This window comes from Dromiciops gliroides, chromosome 2, assembly GCF_019393635.1.
Source record: "Dromiciops gliroides isolate mDroGli1 chromosome 2, mDroGli1.pri, whole genome shotgun sequence".
In the NCBI taxonomy this organism is placed as follows: domain Eukaryota; kingdom Metazoa; phylum Chordata; class Mammalia; order Microbiotheria; family Microbiotheriidae; genus Dromiciops; species Dromiciops gliroides.
Genome location: NC_057862.1, coordinates 560,571,692 through 560,596,224, shown reverse-complemented (window position 1 = coordinate 560,596,224; position 24,533 = coordinate 560,571,692). Strand labels below are relative to the sequence as shown.

At 39.9% G+C, this 24,533-nt stretch overlaps 1 protein-coding gene across 1 annotated transcript in view; it reads left to right on the top strand.

The window, feature by feature from the left end:
* Positions 1-3,266: 3,266 nt before the first annotated feature.
* DTD1 (D-aminoacyl-tRNA deacylase 1) overlaps positions 3,267-24,533 on the top strand; it is a 199,162-nt gene continuing 177,895 nt past the window's right edge. The window contains exons 1-3 of the mRNA XM_043988032.1: positions 3,267-3,445; positions 9,303-9,393; positions 18,042-18,277. Of these exons, the coding sequence (XP_043843967.1) occupies positions 3,403-3,445; positions 9,303-9,393; positions 18,042-18,277 (370 nt within the window). The 5' untranslated portion in view covers positions 3,267-3,402. The remainder of the gene's footprint in view (positions 3,446-9,302; positions 9,394-18,041; positions 18,278-24,533) is intronic.

Below are 24,533 nucleotides of genomic sequence, written 5' to 3'. Positions count from 1 at the left end.
CTAAAGTTTAAGGATTCCTTAGGGATTAGAGTTTTTAGGTTTCTTGGGGTCCCACATCCCGCTACACTTGAACCTCATTTTCTTGGATGCTTTTTCTTTTCATCTTCCCTTTCTGAGCCTAAGACAGAGACCTGATAAGACCTAAAGATCTGATAGTTGACTTAGCAGCCCAAGACATGGCAGTAGCTGAAGCGTTGATAAATTTTTTGCAGATGTTTACATGTGCATGCCTCCTTGACTCAGGAAGGTAGTATATGAACAATGGGAACCAATTCCTGTGTGGATGATGAGAGATTATGAATTCATCATGATCCTGGAATTTAACCTGCTAACCAGAGAAGGGAGATTTCCTGACCAGAACTTTCTGGGTAACCCTGAGTTCTGAAGTTTGAAAGTTCTAAGACCAGATCTTCTAGAAAGAGGACATTTCCTTATGATGTTTGTTCTTTGTTCTCAAAGAAGACTATGACATTGGGGAATGATGTCATGACTTGCAGTGAATTGGATTTAAGTGAGGGAGGGCTTTGCAAAGTCACCAACCTCCAGAGCCATCTGGATCCAGTGGTAAGATACACATCAGAACGACTGGAGATGGCCCTGGATTTTTTAAGGCAATCAGAGATAAGTGACTTGCCCAGGGTCACACAGCTAGTGTCAAGTGTCTGAGGCTGAATTTGAACTCAGGTCCTCCCAACTTCGGGACCAGTGCTCTATCCACTGTGCCACCTAGCTGCCCAAAATTTACTGATGTAGCACTCAGTGAAAGAAGATTGTTTATATAGTTCCTGAGTAGTTTCCTACTTGGATTGAAGAGCCAGTCTGTTCTTTGTACAGTGCAGCTCTGATAGGAAGGTAATTGCTTGTTCAGAAGCCTCTCAAATAGGATTATTTTGAGGGAACTGTTGAGTGATTTTTTTTGATGGACTCCTTTGGGTTCTTAGCATCTTTTTCACTTTCCTTGGAGTGAAATAAAGGCTGTCCTATATCCAATATCCTAAAGTAACTCAAGATGGGAGCAATATATATATAAAACACATACACACACACACACACACACACACACACACACATATATATATAATGTTCTGTTTTGATTTTTTTTGCAGGGCAATGAGGGTTAAGTGATTTGCCTAGGGTCACACAGCTAGTAAGTGTCAAGTATCTGAGGTTGGATTTGAACTCAGGTCCTCCTGAATCCAGGGTGTCTGCTTTATCCACTGTGCCACCTAGCTGCCCCAAGATGGGAGCAATATTAAGCACTTACTATGTGTAAGGACTGTGCCAAGCAACTGGGATAGAAGAGTAAGATAATGCCTATTCTCACACTTTGAACAGGGTGGGGGTGGGGGACAACATGTATTGGTAGTTTCATTTGCAGGGCAGATAGAAAAGCCCCTTGGTCCTTAGGGTGCAGCAATGAAGCTAGAGGCCATACATCTTCTTTAGTGTGATTTTCATCGATAAAACTATATGGCAACTGATCAGTAGCTGAAAGCAGTGGTCAAAGTAGTAGCAGTTGTTTGACTTTCCAGGCATGATAGTTCAACAAGGTTGGCTTACTTGGAGGTGGTAGTTAGGGGCAGCAAGGTGGCTCAGTGGATAGAGTGCCAGGCCTGGAGTCAGGAAGATCTGAATTCAAATATAGCCTCAGACACTTACTAGCTGTGTGACCCTGGGCAAGTCAATTAATCCTGTTTGCCCAGTTTTCTCATCTGTAAATTGAACTGAAGAAGGAAATGGCAAACCACTCTAATATCCTTGCCAAGAAAACCCCAAGTGGGGTCATGAAGAGTCAGACAAGATTGAAATGACTGAAGAAGAACAGGTAGCATTTGGTCAGTTGAAGCTGATCCCTTCTGCACAAGAGTTGCTTCCCTGGATGATTGTTTAGGGGGATGGGCTAGAAGCAGGGCCAGTGGTCTGGAGGATGCTACTGTGGTGGCGAGTTGGTCAACCACTGGTGGTGAGGGGGAGGATGGTGGGCCCACTTTCCACATGGCTTACTTCCCTGGATGCTGTTGTGATTCTGCCCAATTTTGTCATACATCATTTGTGCAAGATAAACACATTGAGTCTAACTGCAGAGCAAGCAATTGGCTGGGGCTAAAAGAAATAGGGTTTTTTGGGGAAGAAAAAGAGACAGAAAACATGGAAGTAACTAGTATGTGAGCAACCTTTCCATCAAGGCAACCATGGTGTTGGAATTTGTTTAAGATGTAAACATTTTATTGCATTCAAAGTCCATATATCTGTAATGTCTTAAGTAATTGAACAATGAGTCAGGAAGGCTCCTCTGATTGTCTCATTGTAACCTAGAGATGTCTGTGGTTCTCAAAGCTCAAGTCAGTGGAATAAAAACATTGGCAGGTCCTTAAGCCCCTTTAACTAAATTCTGATAAGTTCATTATGGAATTTGAGAACTGGAAGGGGCTTCAGAGACCATCCCCTCCAATCCACACATGAATGGAAGCCCCCTTTTAACATCCCTGATAAGGTATCATTCTGACACCTCTCCTTTACCAAGGAATGGAAATCCACCCCTTCTTGAGGAAGCCCATTCTGTTTTTTGACATTCATTGTTTTTATTTTTTCCTAATAATATCAAGTCCGAATCAGACTATTTCCAACTTTTACATATTTCTCCCAGCTCTGGCACCTGCTAAACACAACAAACTAATCCTTTTTCCATCTGACAGCCCTTCAAATATTTGAAGATGGGTCTAATGCCCCCTTTGAGTCTGAATCACCCAAGTATTGGCCACTTGTTGAAAGGGTCCTGTTTCTTTGTTGTTGTTTGTTTTTGTCATAGGATTTTTGTAGACCATTTACTAAAATGTGGAGGGGTTATCTATTTTCACTAAACCCTAAACTCTTTTTAAAAAAAAGATCATTCACAAAATATTATCTCCATAAATTTACTGGATTAAGGGTTGGGAATTCCATTCTCACACTTACAATCAGATTAACCTGAAGTTGAGGTTTTTGCTGCTGTTCTTGATTTTTTCCACACCGGAGGATGGAAGTAGGTCACCTCCTGGGTACCAATGGAATCACAGCCCTGGCATATCTGATGTGTTGAATGAACTTGGATGACCCGGGGGTCTCGGCGGTTCTATCATCCCTCACCTGGGGCCTAGGCTGCTTGGGGTGGGCAGGTGAGCGCCTCACCGTGGGGCAGGCGCGGGCGGCTGCTGCTGCTGGGGGCGGCCCCTAGGGGGCGGCAGGGGCAGCGGAGACGCCGGCGCAGCGTGGGCCGAAAGGGGGAGGACTCGCTAGGGAGGAGGCGTAGGAGGAGGAAGAGGAGGAGGAGGAGCGGCGAGTAGCTGGGCACGCGGAGCGGGCCGGGCCTGGCGCTGCCTTTGCCGCAGTTGCGAGGGCCGCCCCCTGCGGCACGGAGCCGCCATGAAGGCCATTATCCAGCGCGTCGCGCGGGCCAGCGTCACAGGTCAGTGTGGGGCCAGCCGGGGCCTGCCCCCCCCCCCTCCCCGGACCCCGGGGCCCGTCCGGGTGGGGCGGTGTTTCCCCCCCCGCCCTCCCCCCCGGGCGCCTGCGTGCTCCTCCACCCAGGCTTTTTTTGGCCGAAGAGGGGTCTGCGCGCCTCGGAGAGACCTGCTTGCTCCGCCCGTCCAGCCTCGTTTAGCCGTGGCTGAAGACGGCCGAGGCTTGTGGCCGACTCGTTGACCGGCATGGGGCCCGGCGTGACTCGGTTTGGCCCTGTGGGCAGGCCCGGAGCAGAGCCGGGCTTCCCTCTAGTCTCGGCTTAAGTCCTCCTTCATCCCTGCGCCTGTCCTCCGAGACCACCCCCACCTAGAGAGACCACCCCCCACGTAGAGAGACCACCCACCCAGAGACCACCTCCACCTAGAGAGACCACCCCCACCTAGAGAGAGACCACCTACCCAGAGACCACCCCCACCTAGAGAGACCAGCTAGAGAGAGACCACCCCACCTAGAGAGAGACCACCTACCCAGAGACCACCCCCACCTAGAGAGACCACCTACCCAGAGACCACCCCCACCTAGAGAGACCAGCTAGAGAGAGACCACCCCCACCTAGAGAGACCACCCACCCAGAGACCACCTCCACCCAGAGAGACCACCCCCACCTAGAGAGAGACCACCTACCCAGAGACCACCCCCACCTAGAGAGACCACCCCCATCTAGAGAGATACCACCTACCCAGAGACCACCCCCACCTAGAGAGAGACCAGCTAGAGAGAGACCACCCCCACCTAGAGAGACCACCCACCCAGAGACCACCTCCACCTAGAGAGACCACCCCCACCTAGAGAGAGACCACCTACCCAGAGACCACCCCCACCTAGAGAGACCAGCTAGAGAGAGACCACCTACCCAGAGACCACCCCCACCTAGAGAGACCAGCTAGAGAGAGACCACCCCCACCTAGAGAGACCACCCCCACCTAGAGAGACCAGCTAGAGAGAGACCACCTACCCAGAGACCACCCCCACCTAGAGAGACCACCCACCCAGAGACCACCTCCACCTAGAGAGACCACCCCCACCTAGAGAGAGACCACTCTCATTTAGAGACCATCCGTATCTAGAGACCACTCCTAAGTAGAGGCAGTACTCTCTTGTTCAAAATTGCTTGTCTCCTCTGTCCATTAGACTGTGTGCTCCTTGAGGGCAGAGACTACTTTTTCATCTGTCTTTGTATCCATGCCTGGCAGGTAGTAGGTTCTTAGATTCTACTTGGCTTCTGTATCTCACAAGATTAAGTTCTCACTCAGGGTCCAGGCCATTCCCCTCCCCTACCAATCACAGCATCTCAGGGTTGGAAAGGGGACCTCAGAGGCCATCTAGCCCAATCCATAACCCCCTCCCCAATCCCTTTTACATCCTCCCTTTAGTGGTCATTCAGTTTTTGCCGCAGGAAACCTTTCTATGAGGGGGAGATAACTGCCCCCTCTTAATGTTAAGAGTCTGTCCAGGGGGCTGCTAGATGGCGCAGTAGATAAAGCACTGGCCTTGGATTCAGGAGGACCTTAGTTCAAATCCAGCCTCAGACACTTGACACTATCTGTGTGACCCTGGGCAAGTCACTTAACCCTCACTGCCCTGCAAAAAACAAAATTAAAAAAATAAAAGAGTCTGTCCAGCTCTTTTCACTCCATAGCCTATATGATAAGTTGCTAAAGTGAAGATCACAGAAAACAAGAGTTAGGAATCAGTCAGTCAAGGGATTAGAAAAACAAAAATATAAAAAATTTCTTCTCCCAAACAGCTTACATTTTGGAAATAGGGCAAGGCAGAAGAGACAGCATGCACACACACACACACACACACACACACACACACACACACACACAAAATACATGGTAGTTTTGGGAAGGAGGATTGGGAGCATCTGTGTAGAAGGTGGTGCTTGAATAGAGTCTTAAAGGAAGTCAGGATTTCCTAGAGACACAGAATTGAGCTGGGGTTCAGCCAGGGCACAAGTGCTGAGAGGGAATTGCAATGCTATCTCATCTCTCATGTGTGCAGAACCGTGAGTAGGCGAGTATAACTGAAATAGAACATGTGGAGAAGAGTGAGGTGTAAGAACACCGGGAATGTGTGGAGAGGTTCCATTGAGAAGTTAGCTAAATGCCCAAAAGGAAGATTTTATATTGGATCCTAGAGTTAATAGGGAAACACTTGAGTTTATTAAGAGGGAGGCATGATCATAGCTGTGTTTTAGGGAAATCAGCTTTGGCCATTGTGTGGAGGATGGATTCATTTAGAGTGGGAAAAGTCTTGAGGTAAGGAGTTGAGGGTGGCACCTAGGTTGTGAAGGTCCTTTTTACTTTCTGTGATCCTCTCTATTTCTTGCTTGGTCATGAACTTTCTCTATCCATAATTTCTTTTATGCTTCCCTAACTTGTTTATGATGTCACTTTCTGTCTTAAGTTACGAACCTGTTTGGAGCTTATCTTGGTATACGGTGTAAGATGTATACCGAGTTTTTACCAGATTGCTTTCCAGTTTTCCAACACTTTTATGGGAATGGGTTCTTATCCCATTAATTGTGATGTTTGGCTTTATCAAACACTAGGCTACTATCATTGTTTCTGTTTGTCATTACCATATCTGTTACAATGATAAACCTCTCACCCAGTTTAAAATTATTATAGTGATTATTGCTTTGTAGTACACTTTGAGATCTGATAGTGCTAGGTCCCCTTTCCACTTTTTTTGGTCATTAATTCCTTTGAGATTCTTGGCTTTTTTGGGGGGGGGGGCGGGCAGTGAGGGTTAAGTGACTGGTCCAGGGTCACACAGCTAGTAAGTGTCAAGTGTCTGAGGCCGGATTTGAACTCAGGTCCTCCTGAATCCAGGACCAATGCTTTATCCACTGTGCTCCTTAAACAGTGGGTTGTGCATCTTACACCTTATACTAAAATAAGGTCAAAATGGATACATGATTTAGACATAAGAGGTGATACCATAGGTAAATTAGGAGAGAAAGGAATAGTCTACCTATCAGATCTTTGGAAAGGAAAACAGTTTTTGACCAAACAAGAGATAGAGTATATTATAAAATGCAAAATGGATGATTTTGATTACATTAAATTAAAAAATTTTTGTACAAACAGAAGCAATGCATCCAAAATTAGAAGGGAGGCAGAAAGCTGGGAAACAATTTTTGATGCCAGTACTTCTGATAAAGGCCTCATCTCTAAAATATATAGGGAACTAAATCAAATTTATAAGAACCCAAGTCATTCCCCAATTGAGAAATGGTCAAAGGATATGAACAGGCAGTTTTCTGATGAAGAAACCAAAGCTATCTATTCCCATATGAAAAAATGCTCTAAATCTCTAATGATTAGAGAGATGCAAATAAAAACAACTCTGAGGTACCATCTGACACCTATCAGATTGGCTAAAATGACAAAAAAGGAAGATAATAAATGTTGGAGAAGCTGTGGGAAAATTGGAACACTAATGCATTGTTGGTGGAGCTGTGAACTGATCCAACCATTCTGGAGAGCAATTTGGAATTATGCCCAAAGGGCGATAAAGCTGTGCATACCCTTTGACCCAGCAATACCACTTTTGGGTCTTTTTCCCAAAGAAATCATGGAAAGGGGAAAGGGACCCACATGTACAAAAATATTTATAGCTGCTCTTTACGTGGTGGCAAGGAATTGGACGTTGAGGGGGTGCCCATCAATTGGGGAATGGCTGGACAAGTTGTGGTATATGAATACAATGGAATACTATTGTGCTGTAAGAAATGATGAGCAGGAGGAGTTCAGAGAAACCTGGAGGGTCTTGCGTGTGCTGATGATGAGTGAGATGAGCAGAACCAGAAGAACATTGTACACAGTATCATCAACATTGAGTGTTGATCTACTGTGATGGACTATATTCTTCCCACCAGTGCAATGGCACAGAAGAGTTCCAGGGAACTCGTGATGGAAGAGGATCTCCAAATCCAAGGGGAAAAAAAAAAAGAACTGTGGAGTATAGATGCTGAATGAACCATACTATTTCTTTTGTTTTTGATGCTGTTGTTTTTTTCTATTTTGAGGTTTTTCATCATTGCTCTGATTTTTTCTCTTATAACATGACTAATGCAGAAATAGGATTAATGTTATTATGTGTATATATATATATATACACATATATATATATATATAAAACCTATATCAGATTACCTGCTGTCTAGGGGAGGTGGGAGGGAGGGGAAGGAGGGAGAAAAATCTGAAATTGTAAAGCTTGTATAAACAAAAGTTGAGAACTATCTTTACATGTAACGGAACAAAATAAAATACTTTATTAATTAAAAAAAAACAACCAGTGGGTTGTGATCCCATGTCACGTAAACAGAATGTGAGGATCATGAAAAATTTGGCAACAGTAAAAGGTTATGTATACCTGTTTTATATGCCTATGTACCCAGGGTCATGTAAAAAATTCTTGGGCAAAAAGGCATTGTAAGGGGGAAAAAGTTTAAGAAACCCTGTCTTATATTAAGCATTGTGTGATCTACACTATTTTGCTTGTAGTAGGCACTCAGTATGCATAGTATTGATTAATTTACTAGTTTTAGTTAATTTGAACTGGAGTCTCTATAATCATTCATATTTTCTTGTTTTGGCTTCTTAAATTCCACATTTCTTTTTGTTCTGTTACTCTGAGTTCCTTTTATTTGTCATTTCTTGTGATTCAATAATGTTAAATTTTATTCAAATAAAATACTTAGTTCAACTATTCCTTACTTGATGGACATCTATTTTGTTTCCATTTCTTTCTTATACAGATGATAATGCTATGACTTTAGAGATTGCTGTATCTGAATATATTTGATATATAGATTTATATGTACATACATTTGTATAAGTACAGATGTATTATGTATATATGTGTATATACAGACACACATATACATATAAAAGCAGCTAGGTGACATAGACTGGACTTCAAATTCAGCCTCAGATATTTACTAGCTGTCTGGCTCCAGGCAAGTCATGTAACTTCTTGTTTGCCTCAGTGTCCTCAGTTGTAAAATGGGGATAATAACCCCTACCATATGGGGTTGTAGTCAGAAAATAGAAAATATTTAGAAAGTGCTTAGCACAGCGCCTGGAATGTAGTAGGTACTACATAAATGCTTATTTCCTTACTCTCTCTTCTCTTTCCCTATTTGTGTGTGTGTGTATTAATATGTATAATATGTTATGTGTAATTACATGACTATATGTGTGTATTTTTGTTGTTTGTCTTCTTGTAATATAATGCAAGCTAAATTTTTGAAGGGACATTGACAAGGTGGAGACTTTTTAGAGGCGTGTAAGCAGGAACCCTGTCTTCTAAGGATCTCTCAAAGGAACTGGGGCTGTTTGTCCTGTATGGGAGTTACGTTTAGGTTGTACTCTCAGAACTTCTGCTATTTGCTAACTTTTTTTCTGAAGAGAAGAAAATTATGACTTGTTTTTATTTAATCCAATGATATCCCCAAGGTACAGCTCTTATCAATTTTGAAATAGAAAAATGCTGCTTCAGAAATTTTTTTAGATGATTTACCTTATGCCCTGATTTGTAATTTAGCATTTTGTCCAAATGTTTAGCACTTTTTCCAACCATGAAATAGGAGTGAAAAGTAAATTCAGTTCATTATTTCTTTAGTTTGTACGATTGGGTATTATATACTCACAGTACTCTAGAAATTATGCGAAGTGGAAAGTTTTAAAAAACATTCTATTATAATTCTTGTTTGCAGCCATAAAATCTAATAGTTGTTCCTTAATTTCATTGTGATTTCTTTTTTTCTTTTTTACTTTTTTTCTTAGTTGGAGAGGAGCAGATAAGTTCCATTGGACGGGGCATTTGTGTGTTGCTGGGTATTTCTATGGAAGATACACAGAAAGAGCTGGAACACATGTAAGATATGGACTCAATTTAAAATAGTGCTATCTGAAAGGTATTCATTATAACCATAAGTGGATCTCTCAAAGCTTCATGTTAATAAAGTGAATCACAATCAATTATTGTCTCTGTATGGTATAACTAACCCATTTTATAGATGAGAATACTGACATAATTTGGATTTCACAGTAACCTCCACAGTAACTCAGTAGCAAAGGTGGCGGCATCCCTGCTCACAGCTCTGTTCTTTTTCCAGTGGTTTCCAATGAACTTTGTAGTATTCTCTTATCCAAAGCTAACCCTCTCTCTCTCTCTCTCTCTCTCTCTCTCTCTCTCTCTCTCTCTCTCTCTTTTTTGACGGGGCATTGAGAGTTAAGTGATCTGCCCAGGGTCTTACAGCTAGTGTTAAGTATGTGAGGCCGTATTTTAAACCTCTCTTTTTTACTTAAACTATATCTATTAGTTTTAACTTGGGAATTTCTACTTTCATCTAGGGTTCTTATACAATTTTCTGAAAATAATAAAAATATTTAAAATTGTAATGTTTAGGTATGCCATTTAAATGGTTTAGGTGACAGGTGGTTTTATGAGATATTTTCAGTGCCTTTGTGCATTTATCCTTCTCAAGAATAGACTTACATTTTTCTAAGATGATTGATAAATTTTAATTTAAAAGTACTCTTTTTAAAAATTTATTTAAAGGATATTTGGTTTTTAACCTTTCTGAGGATGGAGATTGTGTCATAGGCATATATTCCACAGTACTTTGTACATAATAGGCACTTAAATGAAGATATATATATATATATATATATATGTTGATAAATTGCTATACTTAAATTCTGTTCCTAACCTGTTTTTAGTTCATTTGAATTCTGACTTTTCTGGGGATAAAAATGACATGGCACATTATAGTATTTTACTTATCCCATTATATATATATATATATATATATATATATATATATATATATATATATATATATATATATTTTTTTTTTTTTTTTTGGGTGAGGCAATTGGGGTTAAGTGACTTGCCTAGGGTCACCCAGCTACTAAGTGTTAAATGTCTGAGGCTGGATTTGAACTCAGGTCCTCCTGAATCCAGGACTGGTGCTTTATCCACCGCACCACCTTGCTGCCCCTATCCCATTATATATTAAAAAGGTATATGTCAGCATTAGTTTAGGTCTGGATCTTAAGGAACAAAAGCACAGTTACATCCACCTTTAATCTAACTTGAGAATTTATTAGTAGCATACAGTAAATTATTTGATTACAAAAAGGGTATAAGAAGGTATATCTTCTCCTGCACAGCTGGGCCCCAGACTTGGGCTAGTTCTACAACCAAAGTAATCCAGAAAATATTCCCTCTTTATGTAGGGGGGGAGGGTGGAAGAGTTATTTCTTAGAGTAGATTTTATATTTATGTAGACAAAAGGAGTAGACATCTTTTTTTGGGGGGGGCAGGGAAATGGGGGTTAAGTGACTTGCCCAGGGTCACACAGCTAGTAAGTGTCAAGTGTCTGAGGCTGGATTTGAACTCAGGTACTCCTGAATCCCTGTGCCACCTAGCTGCCCCCAAGTAGACATAGTTTACAAGTGCATTAATTTAGAAAAGGGGTCTTAACCTGAGGTCTACAGACTCTAGAAGATTCTGTGGATAGATTTTTATGGGGTAGAGTAAATTTGTTTTGAAAAAATTTGGATAACTATTTCAGTATACTTGTGTCCTTTGCAATCCTATGTATTTTGTTGTATACTTTTAAAAACACTGCTCTGAGAAGGGGTGCATAGTTTTCCTCAGACTGCCATAGGGGTCCAGGACACACAAAGAAATAAATTTTTTTTTTTTAGTGAGGCAGTTGGGTTTAAATGACTTGCCCAGGGTCACACAGGTAGTAAGTGTTAAGTGTCTGAGGCAGGATTTGAACTCAGGTACTCTTGAATCCCAGGCCGGTGCTCTATCCACTGCGCCACCTAGCTGCCCCTGTCTTCTTGCTTTTCTTAATGGTATTAGGTTTGAGTTGATTGTAGCATAGATAGCAAAATCCTAATCTATCTAGAATGAAAATGATGTGCCATAGGGAAATGTTTATGAATAAGGAGAGTGTGAAGTCACATTTTGTTGTAATTTCTCTGCATTTGTTTTTCTTTTCCACTGCACTTTGGGACTAGGTTCTGTCTAAATATTAGCATTCACATACAGTTAAGGAGAAAATTGTTTGGTGATAATAACATTGTACTAGAAGCAGTATGGTAAAGAATGGGATGAATTTGGGGTTAGGTTGACTTGGTTCCCCTCCCCTCTTTGCACTTATTAGGTGCCTTAAATTATTTGAGCCTCATGTAACTCACTAATATTTATCTTCCAAATTATAGAGGGATTGGATACAATCTAATGGATGAAGTTCAGATAGACTGAACAATGTACCAAGGAATTGTCTTTGTCTTCCTCTAGTTATGTGCCCTCATTTATTGTTTTGTTTTGTTTTGTTTGTTTTTGCAGGGCAGTGAGAGTTAAGTGACTTGCCCAGGGTCACACAGCTAGTTAAGTGTCAAGTGTCTGAGGCTGGATTTGAACTCAGGTCCTCCTGAATCCAGGGCCGGTGCTTTATCCACTACACCACCTGTCCCTTATGTGTCCTCATTTATGTGGATAGTACCAATATTAGAGAAGATTGCAACTCATCCATGCCTTCTCATGCCATGTTTTTCTTCTCCGTGTTCTTCCATAGATATTTTTTTTTTTGAGGCAATTGGGGTTAAGTGACTTGCCCAGGGTCACACAGCTAGTAAGTGTTAAGTGTCTAAGATCGAATTTGAACTCAGGCCCTCCTGACTCTAGGACCAGTGCTCTGTCTACTGCGCCACCTAGCTGCCCCCATAGATCTTTTACAGAGCATCTCTAAGTGCTGGAGGTCCATTTTCTAGCTCCTTTTCTAGTTTGTGGGTACCAGAGTAAGTTTTGCTGTTCATTTGTTACCCCCTGGTTTCACTGGGTGACTGGTTTACCTTCTCTTTTTTTCAGAAATTTGATTTCAATGTTGAATTTGTTAAAAAAATATAAGTATAAAAATATAAGTATACTGTTTGTCATTCCCTTTATTAATACCTTGGTTGGTGAAATAAGTGAAGATATATTAATGAAATGCTTAAGGAATAAATATTAATCAAGCTATTTATTTTTAATGCTACTGTCTAGTTTAAACAAGTTTAAAGAAAATATGTCAGGGGACCCATCTTAGTAACGTTATACCAGGGATGCTTAAGCGTAAAACCAGAATGACAGCAAACATGAAAAATAGAAAACAAATTTGTAAGGATTTAAAAAAAAGCGTATTTTTTTTACTATGAACTTGACAGACATCAACAAACACAAACATTTTCTTGTAAAAAGAACAGAAAAAGAATATTTTATATGACACTGTGAATGTTTGTTTTTTCTCAATTACGCATTACATTTAACTCAGTAATTTCAACACTACCCTGGCTGTCTTTTTCCCCTTCTGAACTTCCTTCTGCTTTCTTCTGTGCTTTTTTTAAAAAAGCTTCATTTATATGCTTTTTGATTTTTTCCCTTCTTTTAGTTTTGGTATTACTGACCCCCCCCAATACCATTAAGAAAAGCAAGAGCATGATCATCTAGCTTCAGTGACATTGCTTTAATTAGTTTCAAAGTATTGGTCTTTATTTTAATTCCCAATTACATTTTCTACTGGGTTCAATGCACAGATCCAAATATACCATTTCTCTGGACATACCATAGGCTAGATTTAATATTTAAACTGACACTTCTGACATCAATCATTTTCCATGTGACTTTTCTGTGAACCCCCCCCCCCCAAACCAAAAAAAAAGCTTTTCCCTGCAACAAATAAGTATAGTCAAGCAAAACAAATCGACCCATTGGCACTCTCTGAAAGTATATGTTTCATTCTGCTCCCCTAGTTCATCACCTCTTTGTTAGGAAGTGGGAAGCATGATTCGTCATCAGTCTTCTAGAGTTGTCACCTTGACCATAGTTAAAATCTTTCATAGTTGTTTTGCTTTGTATTCTTGTGGACATTGTATAAATTGTTGTCCTGGTTCTGCTCACTTCACTTTGGATAAATTGTTGTCCTGGTTCTGCTCACTTCACTTTGGATAGGTTCATATAAGTTTCCCCACGTATTTCTGAATCCATCCCTTTCATCATTTCTTATGATGTAATGATATTCCCTCATATTTATATGCCATAATTTGTTTAGTCAATTAATGAATACTCTCTTAGTTTCAATTCTTTGCTACAAAAAAGTGATGGTATAAATATTTTTAAAAATTATTTTATTTTTTACATTTAAGTTCCAAGCTGTTTCCCTCCTTCCTTCTGAACCTCACACTAGAGAAACCCAACATTTGATATAGAAATACAGTTCCATATATCACTTCTTTCTTTGGAGGTGCTTAGCATCTTTTTGCATAGGTCCTTTGTAGTTGATTTGAATGTTCAGATAACTCTGAATAGCTTAGTCATTCACATTTATTATTTGAACAATATTGTTATTCACATATATATGTATGTATATATATATATATATATATATATATATGAGATGTTCTCTTGGTTCATTCTTCACTATTTCATGCAAGTCTTTCCATGTTTTCCTAATCTGTTCATCATTTCTTATAACTCAGTAGTATTCCAGAACAATTATATACCACAACTTACTCAGTTATTTCCCACTTATGGGCATCTCAATTTCCAGTTTTTTGCCACCACAAAGAGAGCTGCTATAAATATTTTAGAACATATAGGTTCTTTCCTTTTGTCCTGATCACCTTGGGAAACAGACCTAATAGTGGTATTGCTGTGTCAATAGATATACACAGTTTTATAACTCTTTAGGCATAATTCCAGATTACTCTCCAAAATGTTTGGATCAGTTCACAGTTCTACCAAATGTCTTAATGTCCTAGTTTGTCCTAGTTCCCTCCAACATTTGTTATTTTCCCCTTCTATCATATCAATATGATAGGTGTCAGATGGTAACTCAAAGTTGTTTTAATTTGCATTTCTCTAGTCAATAATGATTTAGAGCATTTTTTTTCCATACAGTTATTTATAGCTTTGATCTCTTCTTCTAATAACTGGCTGTTCATATCCTTTGATCATTTATCAATTTGGGAATGACTCATATTCTTAAAAATTTGACAAAGTTCTCTATTTGAAATGTGAGGTCTTTATCTGAGAAACTAAAATTTCTCCTCCAATTTTTTACTTTCCTTCTGATCTTGGCAACATTGATTTTATTTGTACAAACCCTTTTTAATTTAATATAATCAAAATTATCCATTTTACACCTCATAGTATTCTTGGTCTCTTGTTTATTTATAACATCTTCTCCTAGCCATAGATCTGATATGTTCCATGTTCTTCTGATTTACTTAAGGTATCACCCTTTATAAAATAGTTCCAAATTACTGTCAATTCATAGTTATCCCAATGGTGTTAGTATGCACATCCACCTATAGCCTTTCTAGATGCAGTCTTCTTTTTTTGTCATCTTTTACAGTCTGAACTCAGGTCCTCCTGTATCCAGGGCTGGACCAGTGCTTTATCCACTGTGCCACCTAGCTGCCCCTAGACTATATCTTTATTATTACAAATTGCTTGGAAATTATGGAGAAAGCATAGCATTCTACTGTATGTAGTTTTTTTTGACTATAAAATTTTTTGATTCAGTAGGACAAAGAGTCTCCTTTAACAAGTTATCTTGGGTGCACATGTCAAACTCCTAGAAAATAGTATGAAACATTTAACAATGGAGAAAACTTTGTTCAGTGAAATTAAATTTTTAAAATTGAAGTGAAACATAAAATTGGGATGTAGGTTTGTCAGAGGCATTTGCCATGGTCACAAAGGAGGGCTGTTTCAAAGCCTAAACTTCAGGGGGACTCTCTGTATATGGTGAGGTCTTTTGTATGCTCCTGATTGTGGATGAGTGAAGGAAAGAAGGAAAAGCATTTATTAAGCACTTACTGTGTGCTAAGTGATGGATAACTTTGTGTTCATTGTATCAATCAGCAGGGCAGCCTCCTGAATGAGGTCTAGTCTTCAAAAGCATTTGGTTAAATTATCTACTCGGGTAAAGCCAAGTGGATGAAGAATTCCTATTGTCCAGAATATGATATTTTGTTTGAAGACTTTCAGAGCTTGTTCATCTTGATATGTCTCTTGAATAGCCAGTGTAAATGGCAGGGTTGTTGAGACCACATTTGAATTGGAAGAAGACAACCTGTAGAATTTGCCCATTAGTCTTGTATCTAGTACAGACGCTTGAAAAACATGATTGGAAAAAATGATGAACTTATGACACAGAGCAAGGGTCAACCAAAGGACATATTGCATTTACCCTCCATTGGTATGCACATACTGCAAAGAAAATGTGAAGAATGCCCCTAGCATTTGGGTGGAATACTTGTGAATTTATGGGAGAACATAGTTGAGAATTACACAGAATGGGTAGACATGGGTGAGTTGACAGCTGCATTGTTTGGTTGTCCTCACATATGACTCTCCATCTCCCATCTTCGTGCCTTTGCACTGGTTGTTCTCCAAGTCTAGGATTTTTCCCACCTTATCTCTGCTTCTTGGAATCCCGTGTTTTGTTGAAAACTCAGCTCATCAATGTCTTCTATGTGAAGCTTTTGGTTATTTCCCCCAGTTCCTAGTACCCTCCCTTTCAGAGTTACATTGTATTTATTTTGTATATATTCTCTGTATACTTATTTATGTCTTCCCTAATAGTAGCGGCTTCTTGTAAGGTTCTAAAATTCTAGCTATGATGTCTAAAATCTAATGAGTGGTCGCCTTAAATTAGAAGCTTTAGCAAGAATTTAGACTTTTAAGTATTTATTAAAGTGCATCAGAAGTTAGTAAAGAGAGAGAGAGAGAGAGAGAGAGAGAGAGAGAGAGAGGTAAAAAGCAAACTTCATCTACCTAAGAGAGCCCAGCATCTGTCTTCCTGCCAAGCCACAGTCCCGAAATGAAAAGCCTTGCTCCTCCCAGAAGCCTCCTGTGAAACAGGAAACAGGACCACACACACACACACACACCCAAGCTAATTGGTTGGTAGCTCTGATTGACAGGACCCATGGGCAACAAAACCCCAGAAAAGGTCACTTCTAGATGCTAAAGTCACATGGTTTCTTTTCAGGCCAGAGCTCACAATGTCCCTCCCAGCAGGGGGTATCTTTCCAATTCTCTCAGTCCTCCCTGTGCTTCATGCGAAGAAACATCGTTTCCTCACATGACCGGAAGTGACCTTTTCTGGGGTTTTGAAGGTCAGATCAGTGTCAGGAAGTGATGTTTGCTGCCCATGGGTCCTGTCAATCAGAGGTACCAATGTCCCTCCCAGCAGGGGGTGTCATTCCAATTCTCACACTCTTCAAGACCAGAGACTATTTAATTTTTGTTTTCTTATCCCTAATGCTTGGGCCATGGTAGGTGCTTAATAGATCCTTCCTTGCTTTATTAGAGTAAATGTTCACACCCATGGGATCACAGGTACATTGGAATTGTTTCATTAGGATAGAAGTTTGTATAGATTGATTTTTTCAGGGCGGCTGGGTGGCGCAGTGGATAAAGCACTGGCCTTGGATTCAGGAGTACCTGAGTTCAAATCCAGCCTCAGACACTTGACTTACTAGCTGTGTGACCCTGGGCAAGTCACTTAACCCCCATTGCCCAGCAAAGAAAAAAAATAGATTGATTTAACCCCCCTGGCAACTTAAACAAGATTGTCACCTTTTGCTTTTACATCATAGTAATTTCTAAATATAAACCCTATCCTTACTTCCTTTATAATAAAGGAAAACTATTAACTATGCGTAATCAGGCCACACCTCAGACAAAGTCTGCTGGCATATGTAACATTTTGTTCTCCAGTGAAGTACTCCACCTGTCTTCTACAACCCTCTTGTTTTGTATACGAGGATGAGGAAATCTTTTCATATATGTGAAGAAAAAGCTGGAGTGGTTTCTATGATTTGCCTATGGTCATACAGTTTATGCCTGTGTAGAGCATAGACCAGAACCTTGTCTTTGATTTCCAGTGTTCTTTTCAGTACACCACATTATAGTTTCAGCACCTGTTTTTTCCACTTGTTTCTTTGGAAAGCATATTCTGGTAGGAATAGAGTTGGAATGATTTTTGCTTACTAGCTGCTTCTTATGTGACATCAACCTACAAGATTGGAAGTGAGAGAGTGATGTTGTCCATAAATTCTGCCTAGGGAGGGACCAGGGTAAAGGAAGCTTAGTTATTGTTGTCTATAGTATGCATGTTAATTTCAGTTTGGGGGAAGCTTCTATTTTGATCTTAAAGGATAAGCTTATTGCTTTAGTATATGGTTGTATATTTGAGGACATTTCTTCCACTCAAAGAAGACTGTGATCTCAGTTGGTGAATTATACACATTTGATTTTTCTCACTTGCATTCTATGCCAATTCATGAATTGTTTCCCTTATTTTATAGACTCATCGTGCTACAGATCATCTAGTCCAGTCCCCTCATTTTACAGATGCGGAAACTTAGCAACATATTCTTCTGTGGGCTTGTTTTGGGGGGCGTTGCTTACAGCTCTGCAGTTAGCTTTCACTGCTGTGTTTTTCTTTGCAGGGTTCGAAAGATTTTAAACCTGAGGGTATTTGAAGATGAGAGTGGGAAACACTGGTCAAAAAGTGTGATGGACAAACAGTTTGAAGTGTTGTGTGTCAGCCAGTTTACTCTTCAGTGTATTCTGAAAGGGAACAAACCAGACTTCCATATGGCGATGCCTACGGAGCAAGCAGAGACTTTCTACAACAATTTCCTTGAGCAACTTAGAAAGGCTTATAAACCAGAGCTCATAAAAGGTATGTTGTGCCTATAGAAGAAGAAGGGAAAAATGAAAGAAAGGCCTCATTATGGGAATCATAGAAATTTTGGTGGAAGGTTAGATTTGCTACCCCATAAAAAAATCCAATAACACGTTAGAAATAAATACCTTTCTCCCCCTGTCAATTTCAAATCTTTTTTGCTGATTATTTCTTAACTATGATACTAAACTATTGTTCAGATTCCATTTACAGCTTTTCTTTTTGTTCATACCGTTTTTATTGTTTGCCATCTGTCTAATTTTGGTCCTTCATAAAGTCTTTAAGCCATTTAAAATATTGGGGAGAATGCTCTTGGTAATAGTAGAATTTTTATGTTTTAAAAAGTTTGTCGCAGTGTTTTCCTTTTCCATTACTGTCCTATTGAAATAGAATATTTCTGTTCCATGAGGACAACCGCTCTGCGTTTCTTTCTTAACTATCCCTGTCAGTTGTCAGATGCAATGGTTTTATTTTTGATATAACCATCATTATGGTTATTGATATAACCATAAATTAACTTTAGAAGTTAATTTTTAAATGTATTGTTTTTGATATTATTAGGAAATTTAAATTATTGTTGACTGACACAATAAGGCATAGTAAACTATATTTTCAAATTCTGGTTCCACGTTTCTTTGTCAATATCAACAGATAAATACATAAGCAGTTAAGTTACTTGAGGAGATGTAAATAACAAAAAACAAAATCACTGGTTTTGGAGGCAGATATAATAACATAAGAACACTGAAAAGAATTAACAGGATCACTAAGGATATCAATCTGTCAGTAACAAAGTTAATAATTGGATTCCTTTCCAAAATATTTCTGAAAAAATAGACTGTTGCCTAGTACATTGGTAGAATGGTTTCTCATGGCAAAACCCTTTATTTGTCTACTTTTTTGTCCCTTTAAAAAAATTAGTTGCTTCTTAACTCTCTCCAACTGCCTCTCAAAATAGTAATTTTCTTCACTACTGGACCTAAACCAATGATACAGGATATTTTTATTTACTAAGCCCTCAATACCTGTTTACTGGGGAAGGGAAATCTATCAGAGGTTAACTCGGAATTTTTTAACCTGGGGCAAAGATGATGGGGTCATGAGGAAGGAGTATAGTAGCGTTGATGACAGTATGGTGGTAGGCCCAACTTTAGAAAGTGAGGTGTCACTTATACTTTCCCTGCAAAATCATGAGCTGGTGAAAGAACACAAAGTGAGAGGCACAGGGATTGAAGTCTCTCAACTACTATAGGAAGGAGAAGTCCATCCCCCAGATAGATGTCTGGTATAAAATCCAGGTTACTTTTTCTGGTTATGGTTCTAAGAATTATCGAAGTCATGGGCAGGGTTAAATTGACAAAGGCATTCATGACCAGGGAATGAATCCTATTTCTGAAGCTCTGTCATCTTTCTGTTGAGTTGTTGTTCTGTTTTAAAGTAGGCACTGGAGTTAATGTGGCATTGAAGGGGTGGAGTACAGGAGCCAACACTCTGCACCTTTCCTCAAGTCCTGCTGTGATACCTTTTTGGGGCAGGTATATGACTTTGGGAGCAGCTAGATGGTGCAGTAGATAGAGCACTGGCCCTGGAGTCAGGAGGACTTGAGTTCAAATTTGGCCTCAGACACCTGACACTAGCTGTGTGACCCTGGCCAAGTCACTTAACCCTGATTGCCTCAAACATCCAGGGCCATCTCCAGTCATTCTGGTGTATATCTTGCCACTGGACCCAGAGGACTCTGGAGGAGAGGGTGAGGCTGATGACTTTATATAGCCCTTCCTCACTTAAATCCAATTCACCGCAAGTCATGACATCACCTCCTGATATCATGGTCCTCTTCAAGAATGTAGGACAAACAACAATATGACTCTGGAGTCTCAAAGTCTATATCAATAACATTTAGACTCTAGAAAGTAGGATGGAATTATTTTTAGTATAATCTTGGCAGTAGGCTATGTCTGCTTCATAAGGGCCAGCCTTGCTAAGTCCACTTAGGTTCATCATCAGGAAGCTGGCCACTTGGTGATGAAGTATTGAGTTGTGTCAGTGTGTGAAACCAAGATAAACACCCCAATAGTCCTTACTATTGTACAGACCCCTTCTGCAATGACAGTGGCAGAGAGGCAGAAAAGGGTACATAAGATATTAGGAATCATATAGTTTTTAGACTGTATTTTTTTCTTTCTTTTTTTGTTTGTTTTTGTTTTTGTTTTTTTGCACGGGGCAATGGGGGTTAAGTGACTTGCCCAGGGTCACACAGCTAGTAAGTGTCAAGTGTCTGAGGCCGGATTTGAACTCAGGTACTCCTGAATCCAGGGCCGGTGCTTTATCCACTGCGCCACCTAGCTGCCCCTTTTTTCTTTCTTTAACACATTCGTTAATACCTTTAGTTTTTTCATCTTCAAGCCTCAGTTGGCAATCCTTCTGGGGTCCACAATTCCTGAAGTTGGAATTGAGCAGAAGAGGGGTTTGAGACAAAATTATTCATTCAGTTCATCTGCCATATGGGAAAAGGGTATCTGTGTAACCAGTTGTGTATGAATGTATGGAGGAGACACTCATATCTGAGAGAGAGAATTAAACTCTTGAAAGGCAACATCTTTGAAAAAAGGAGTTGACAAACAGTAGCTTTGAATAACAGTGAAAAATAGTTCTGTCAATTTTGCAAGTTGGTACCCAACAGAGCTTTTTCCCAACCCTTTCGCATTTTGGACTTAGGGAAAACAGCTTTATTCCTTAAATGAGAATGGGAAAGCAGGTAAGGCAGATTTTAGGTACAGGTAAAGAATTATTTTTCCACTTCAATATGGACCCACATTTGAACTCTAAGCAGATTGTGAAACAATTTGCTTTGAGTTATGAGTAAGTTGAAATGGCACTAAATAAAACAAAGATGAGAAGAGCAAATATACAAAGATATGCTGGAAGTGACACTACTTTGAGAGCATTGAAAGATCAAGTTTCAAGATATCCAAAGTTGTGGGGAGTGTATCAAAAATGTGAAAAAAAATCTTGGATCTTATCACCAAAAAAAAAAAAAGGTGATTGAGAGAATATTGAGAGGTAGAATAGCAGTATAGCAAGAAATATAGCTAAGCTCATCCACCATATCTTCTCCACAAAAATCTAGAAAAGCCTCCCCAAAAAGAGTCTTCATCAGTAAATCCAAGAAAAAAATCATTGTGAGTGACATTTCTAGTCCAAGTAAGCATAGGGAGAAAGTCAGGTCTGCAAACACTGAGGTCAGGATCTGGCCTGGGATGTACTGTATGGAGCATTCCAATGTGCCGGAACTGAAAGAGCACTAAGGCAAGAAGAGGTCCTAGACCTGTACAAGGAGGCACTGACCTTGTGCAGGATGTGGGAAGAGCTTCCAAGTGGCAATTCTGTCATTTAGTATCCAGTTCGGGTCACAGACCCAGTAGGGGGCTTAAGGGGGGATCTGAGCCTAGGTGACATTCCAGGGCAAGAAGTGGTAGTGAACCTCAGGCTGTGTACTGAATGAGGAACTAATTCAGAAACAAACAGTAGCTGTGTGGCTCTGACTTCAGGAGCAAGGCATGGTCTGATTTTCAGTCTCTAGCCTAATTTTAAGTCTGCAAAGAATAATCAGGGCAGGAATCCCAGGCAAGAGGAAAGCTTACAGTTCTGTCACTCTAGAAAGCTGTGGAACTTTCCAGCTGGCTGATAATGGCTGAGTCTAGAACCAGTCTACTGAAACTAACCAGGGCCAAGCCCACAAGCCTATTGATAAGATTTAAACTCTGGTCAGGAACTAGGAGAGGTCAGACAAGGACAGTAATCAGACTTTGCTGTGGATTAGACCACATTGGGAACACTGAAACCCCAGCTGGAGATGTCCTTGAGATGCTGGAATAACAATATTCAATATCTCAAGAAAGCAGCATCTGGACCAGACATTCCTTCCCAGCCCTAACATCAAGTCCAAAGTCAGGTGATAAGCAGGAAGAATGAGCAAATAAACAGCAACAACAGCAACAACCCCCCCCCCCCAACTCCCCCCCAAAAAGCCCCAGAAAAAACCTATTATGGTGACAAGGTTGCTGGAGATACAAACCTAGAAGACAAAACATCTATATACAAATTATTTTTTAAAAAATTAATTAATTAATTAATTTTTCCATATAAATATTTATTTTCCAGTTGCATTTAGAGATAATTTTCAACATTTGTTTTTATAAGATTTCTAGTTTCAAATTTTTCTTCCTCCCTTCCCTTCCCTTCCTCCCCCCCTCCCCAAGACAGCAAGTAATCTGTCTGATTGAATTAAGTGAGAGTGACTGACTGCTGATTAGCTTGTTAAGCACATCTGGCTGGTACTTAAGAGGGTATTGTTCTCACAAGCTAAAAACTTTGAACTTTATATTGAGACCACCTTTGGGTCTAGTGAACCAATGAATTTGAATGATGCTAGCTAATCAGCTTGAAGAATCTCCCATTTCTGGGAGGAGGACATGAAGGAGGAAGCGAACGCTGGCAGGGAACTTCTTGCTCCTTAGCTGGAGAGATTGGCATGGTGGCAGGACTTCACATGGGAGTTTAGGAAGACTAGGATTTCCATGCTATAAGAAATCTGTTCTCAATCTTTCTCTCTTTACTATCTTATATCCTTTAATAAACCCTTAAAAGCCTAAACTCTTGGTGAATTTTTCAGTGATTTTAGCCAGTTTCCCCCCAAAATGGGGGGGGGACAGATTAGAACCCAAATTTAGATTTTTAAACAACACATGTCATATACAAATTCAAGTAGTATTCCTGGAAGAGATGAAACAACAGTTTAAAAAATAGTTAAAATGTTTATATAAATGAAATGAGAATTCTAGAGGAAAAAATTGGAAAGGGAATTAACAGTTTGGCACAAGAGGAACAAAACCTTGCCCAAGCAACAAACTCCTGAAAATTATAATAGATGAAATGGAAGCCAATGACTCCATGAGAGAACAAGAAATATTCAAGTCAAAAGGCTGCAAGTAGAAGAAAATTTAAGGTATTTTATCCCCCTACCCCCATCCCCAATGACCTGGAAAATAGATGAAGAATAGATTATCTAAGAGTCATTGAACTTCCTGAAATCCATGACCAGAAAAAGTCGAGACATCACACTTCAAGGAATCATAAAAGAAAACTGTCTAGACTTCTTTGAACCAGAGGGCAAAGTAGAACTAGAAAGACTCCATCAACACCTCCTATAAGAACCCTAAAATGAAAACCCCTGGGAATATTAGAGCCAAAATGCAGAGCTTCCACGTCAAAGAAAAATACTGCAAGTATCAAGGAGCCTCAATTAGAACCATACACAGTTTAGCAGTCTTTTTCATCATCACCTCCGTTATAGGTCCATTTTTTTTTTTTCCCTGTAAGATTATGCTCAGTTGCTGAGTAAATCTTGGTTGTAAGTTTCAGTAGTTTTGTGTTCCTTTGCCTTCTGAAATATAATCCAAGCTCTCGGTTTCTGTAGTGTAGTGGCTGCTACATCCTATTGATCTTGACTGAGGCTCATTGATACTTGTGGTATTGCTTGTGGTATTTTTTCTTTGACCTGGAAGTTCTGCATTTTCTCTCTAATATTCCCATCCAATCTTTTGTCAAAGACACCAGAATTCTTCTAGGCATTCAGGTTTACTGTCTCAGTCATCTGCTGCTATTTCTTCTTCTCTCCCTCTTTTCCTGCCCTCTCAATAACATATGAATTTTAAAATCCTATTGCTTCTCTCTCTGCACCATCTCTGGCATTTGTCCTCGTCTCTCCATTCACAGAACCACCATCCTTGTTCAGACTGTCACCTCTTGCCTACACTGTTGCAATAGTCTTCTAAATGATTTCCCTAGCATAAACTTCTCCTCTCTCATCCATCCTCTACACAACTGTTAAATTGATATTCCTCATAAAGTCACTAGCTTCCATTTGTTCAATCCTAATTCTTAGGCAATAATTTTCTTTAGAGAGCTTTTGTATCTCCTTGTCCATTTGGCTTTTCAAGCTGTTGACTTTTTTCTCATGACTCTCCTGCATTGCTCTCATTTCTCTTTTCATTCTTTCCTCCACCTTTCTAAATCTTCCTTTCATCTCTCCTACTTTCTCTTCAGAGTCCCTTTTGAGTGCTTCCGTGGCCTGAGACCAATTTATATTTTTCTTGGAAGCTTTGGATGTAGGGGCCCTGAGGTTGTTATGCTCTTCTGAGGGTGCACGTGGATCTTCCTTGTCACTAAAGAAACTTTCAATAGTTCTTAA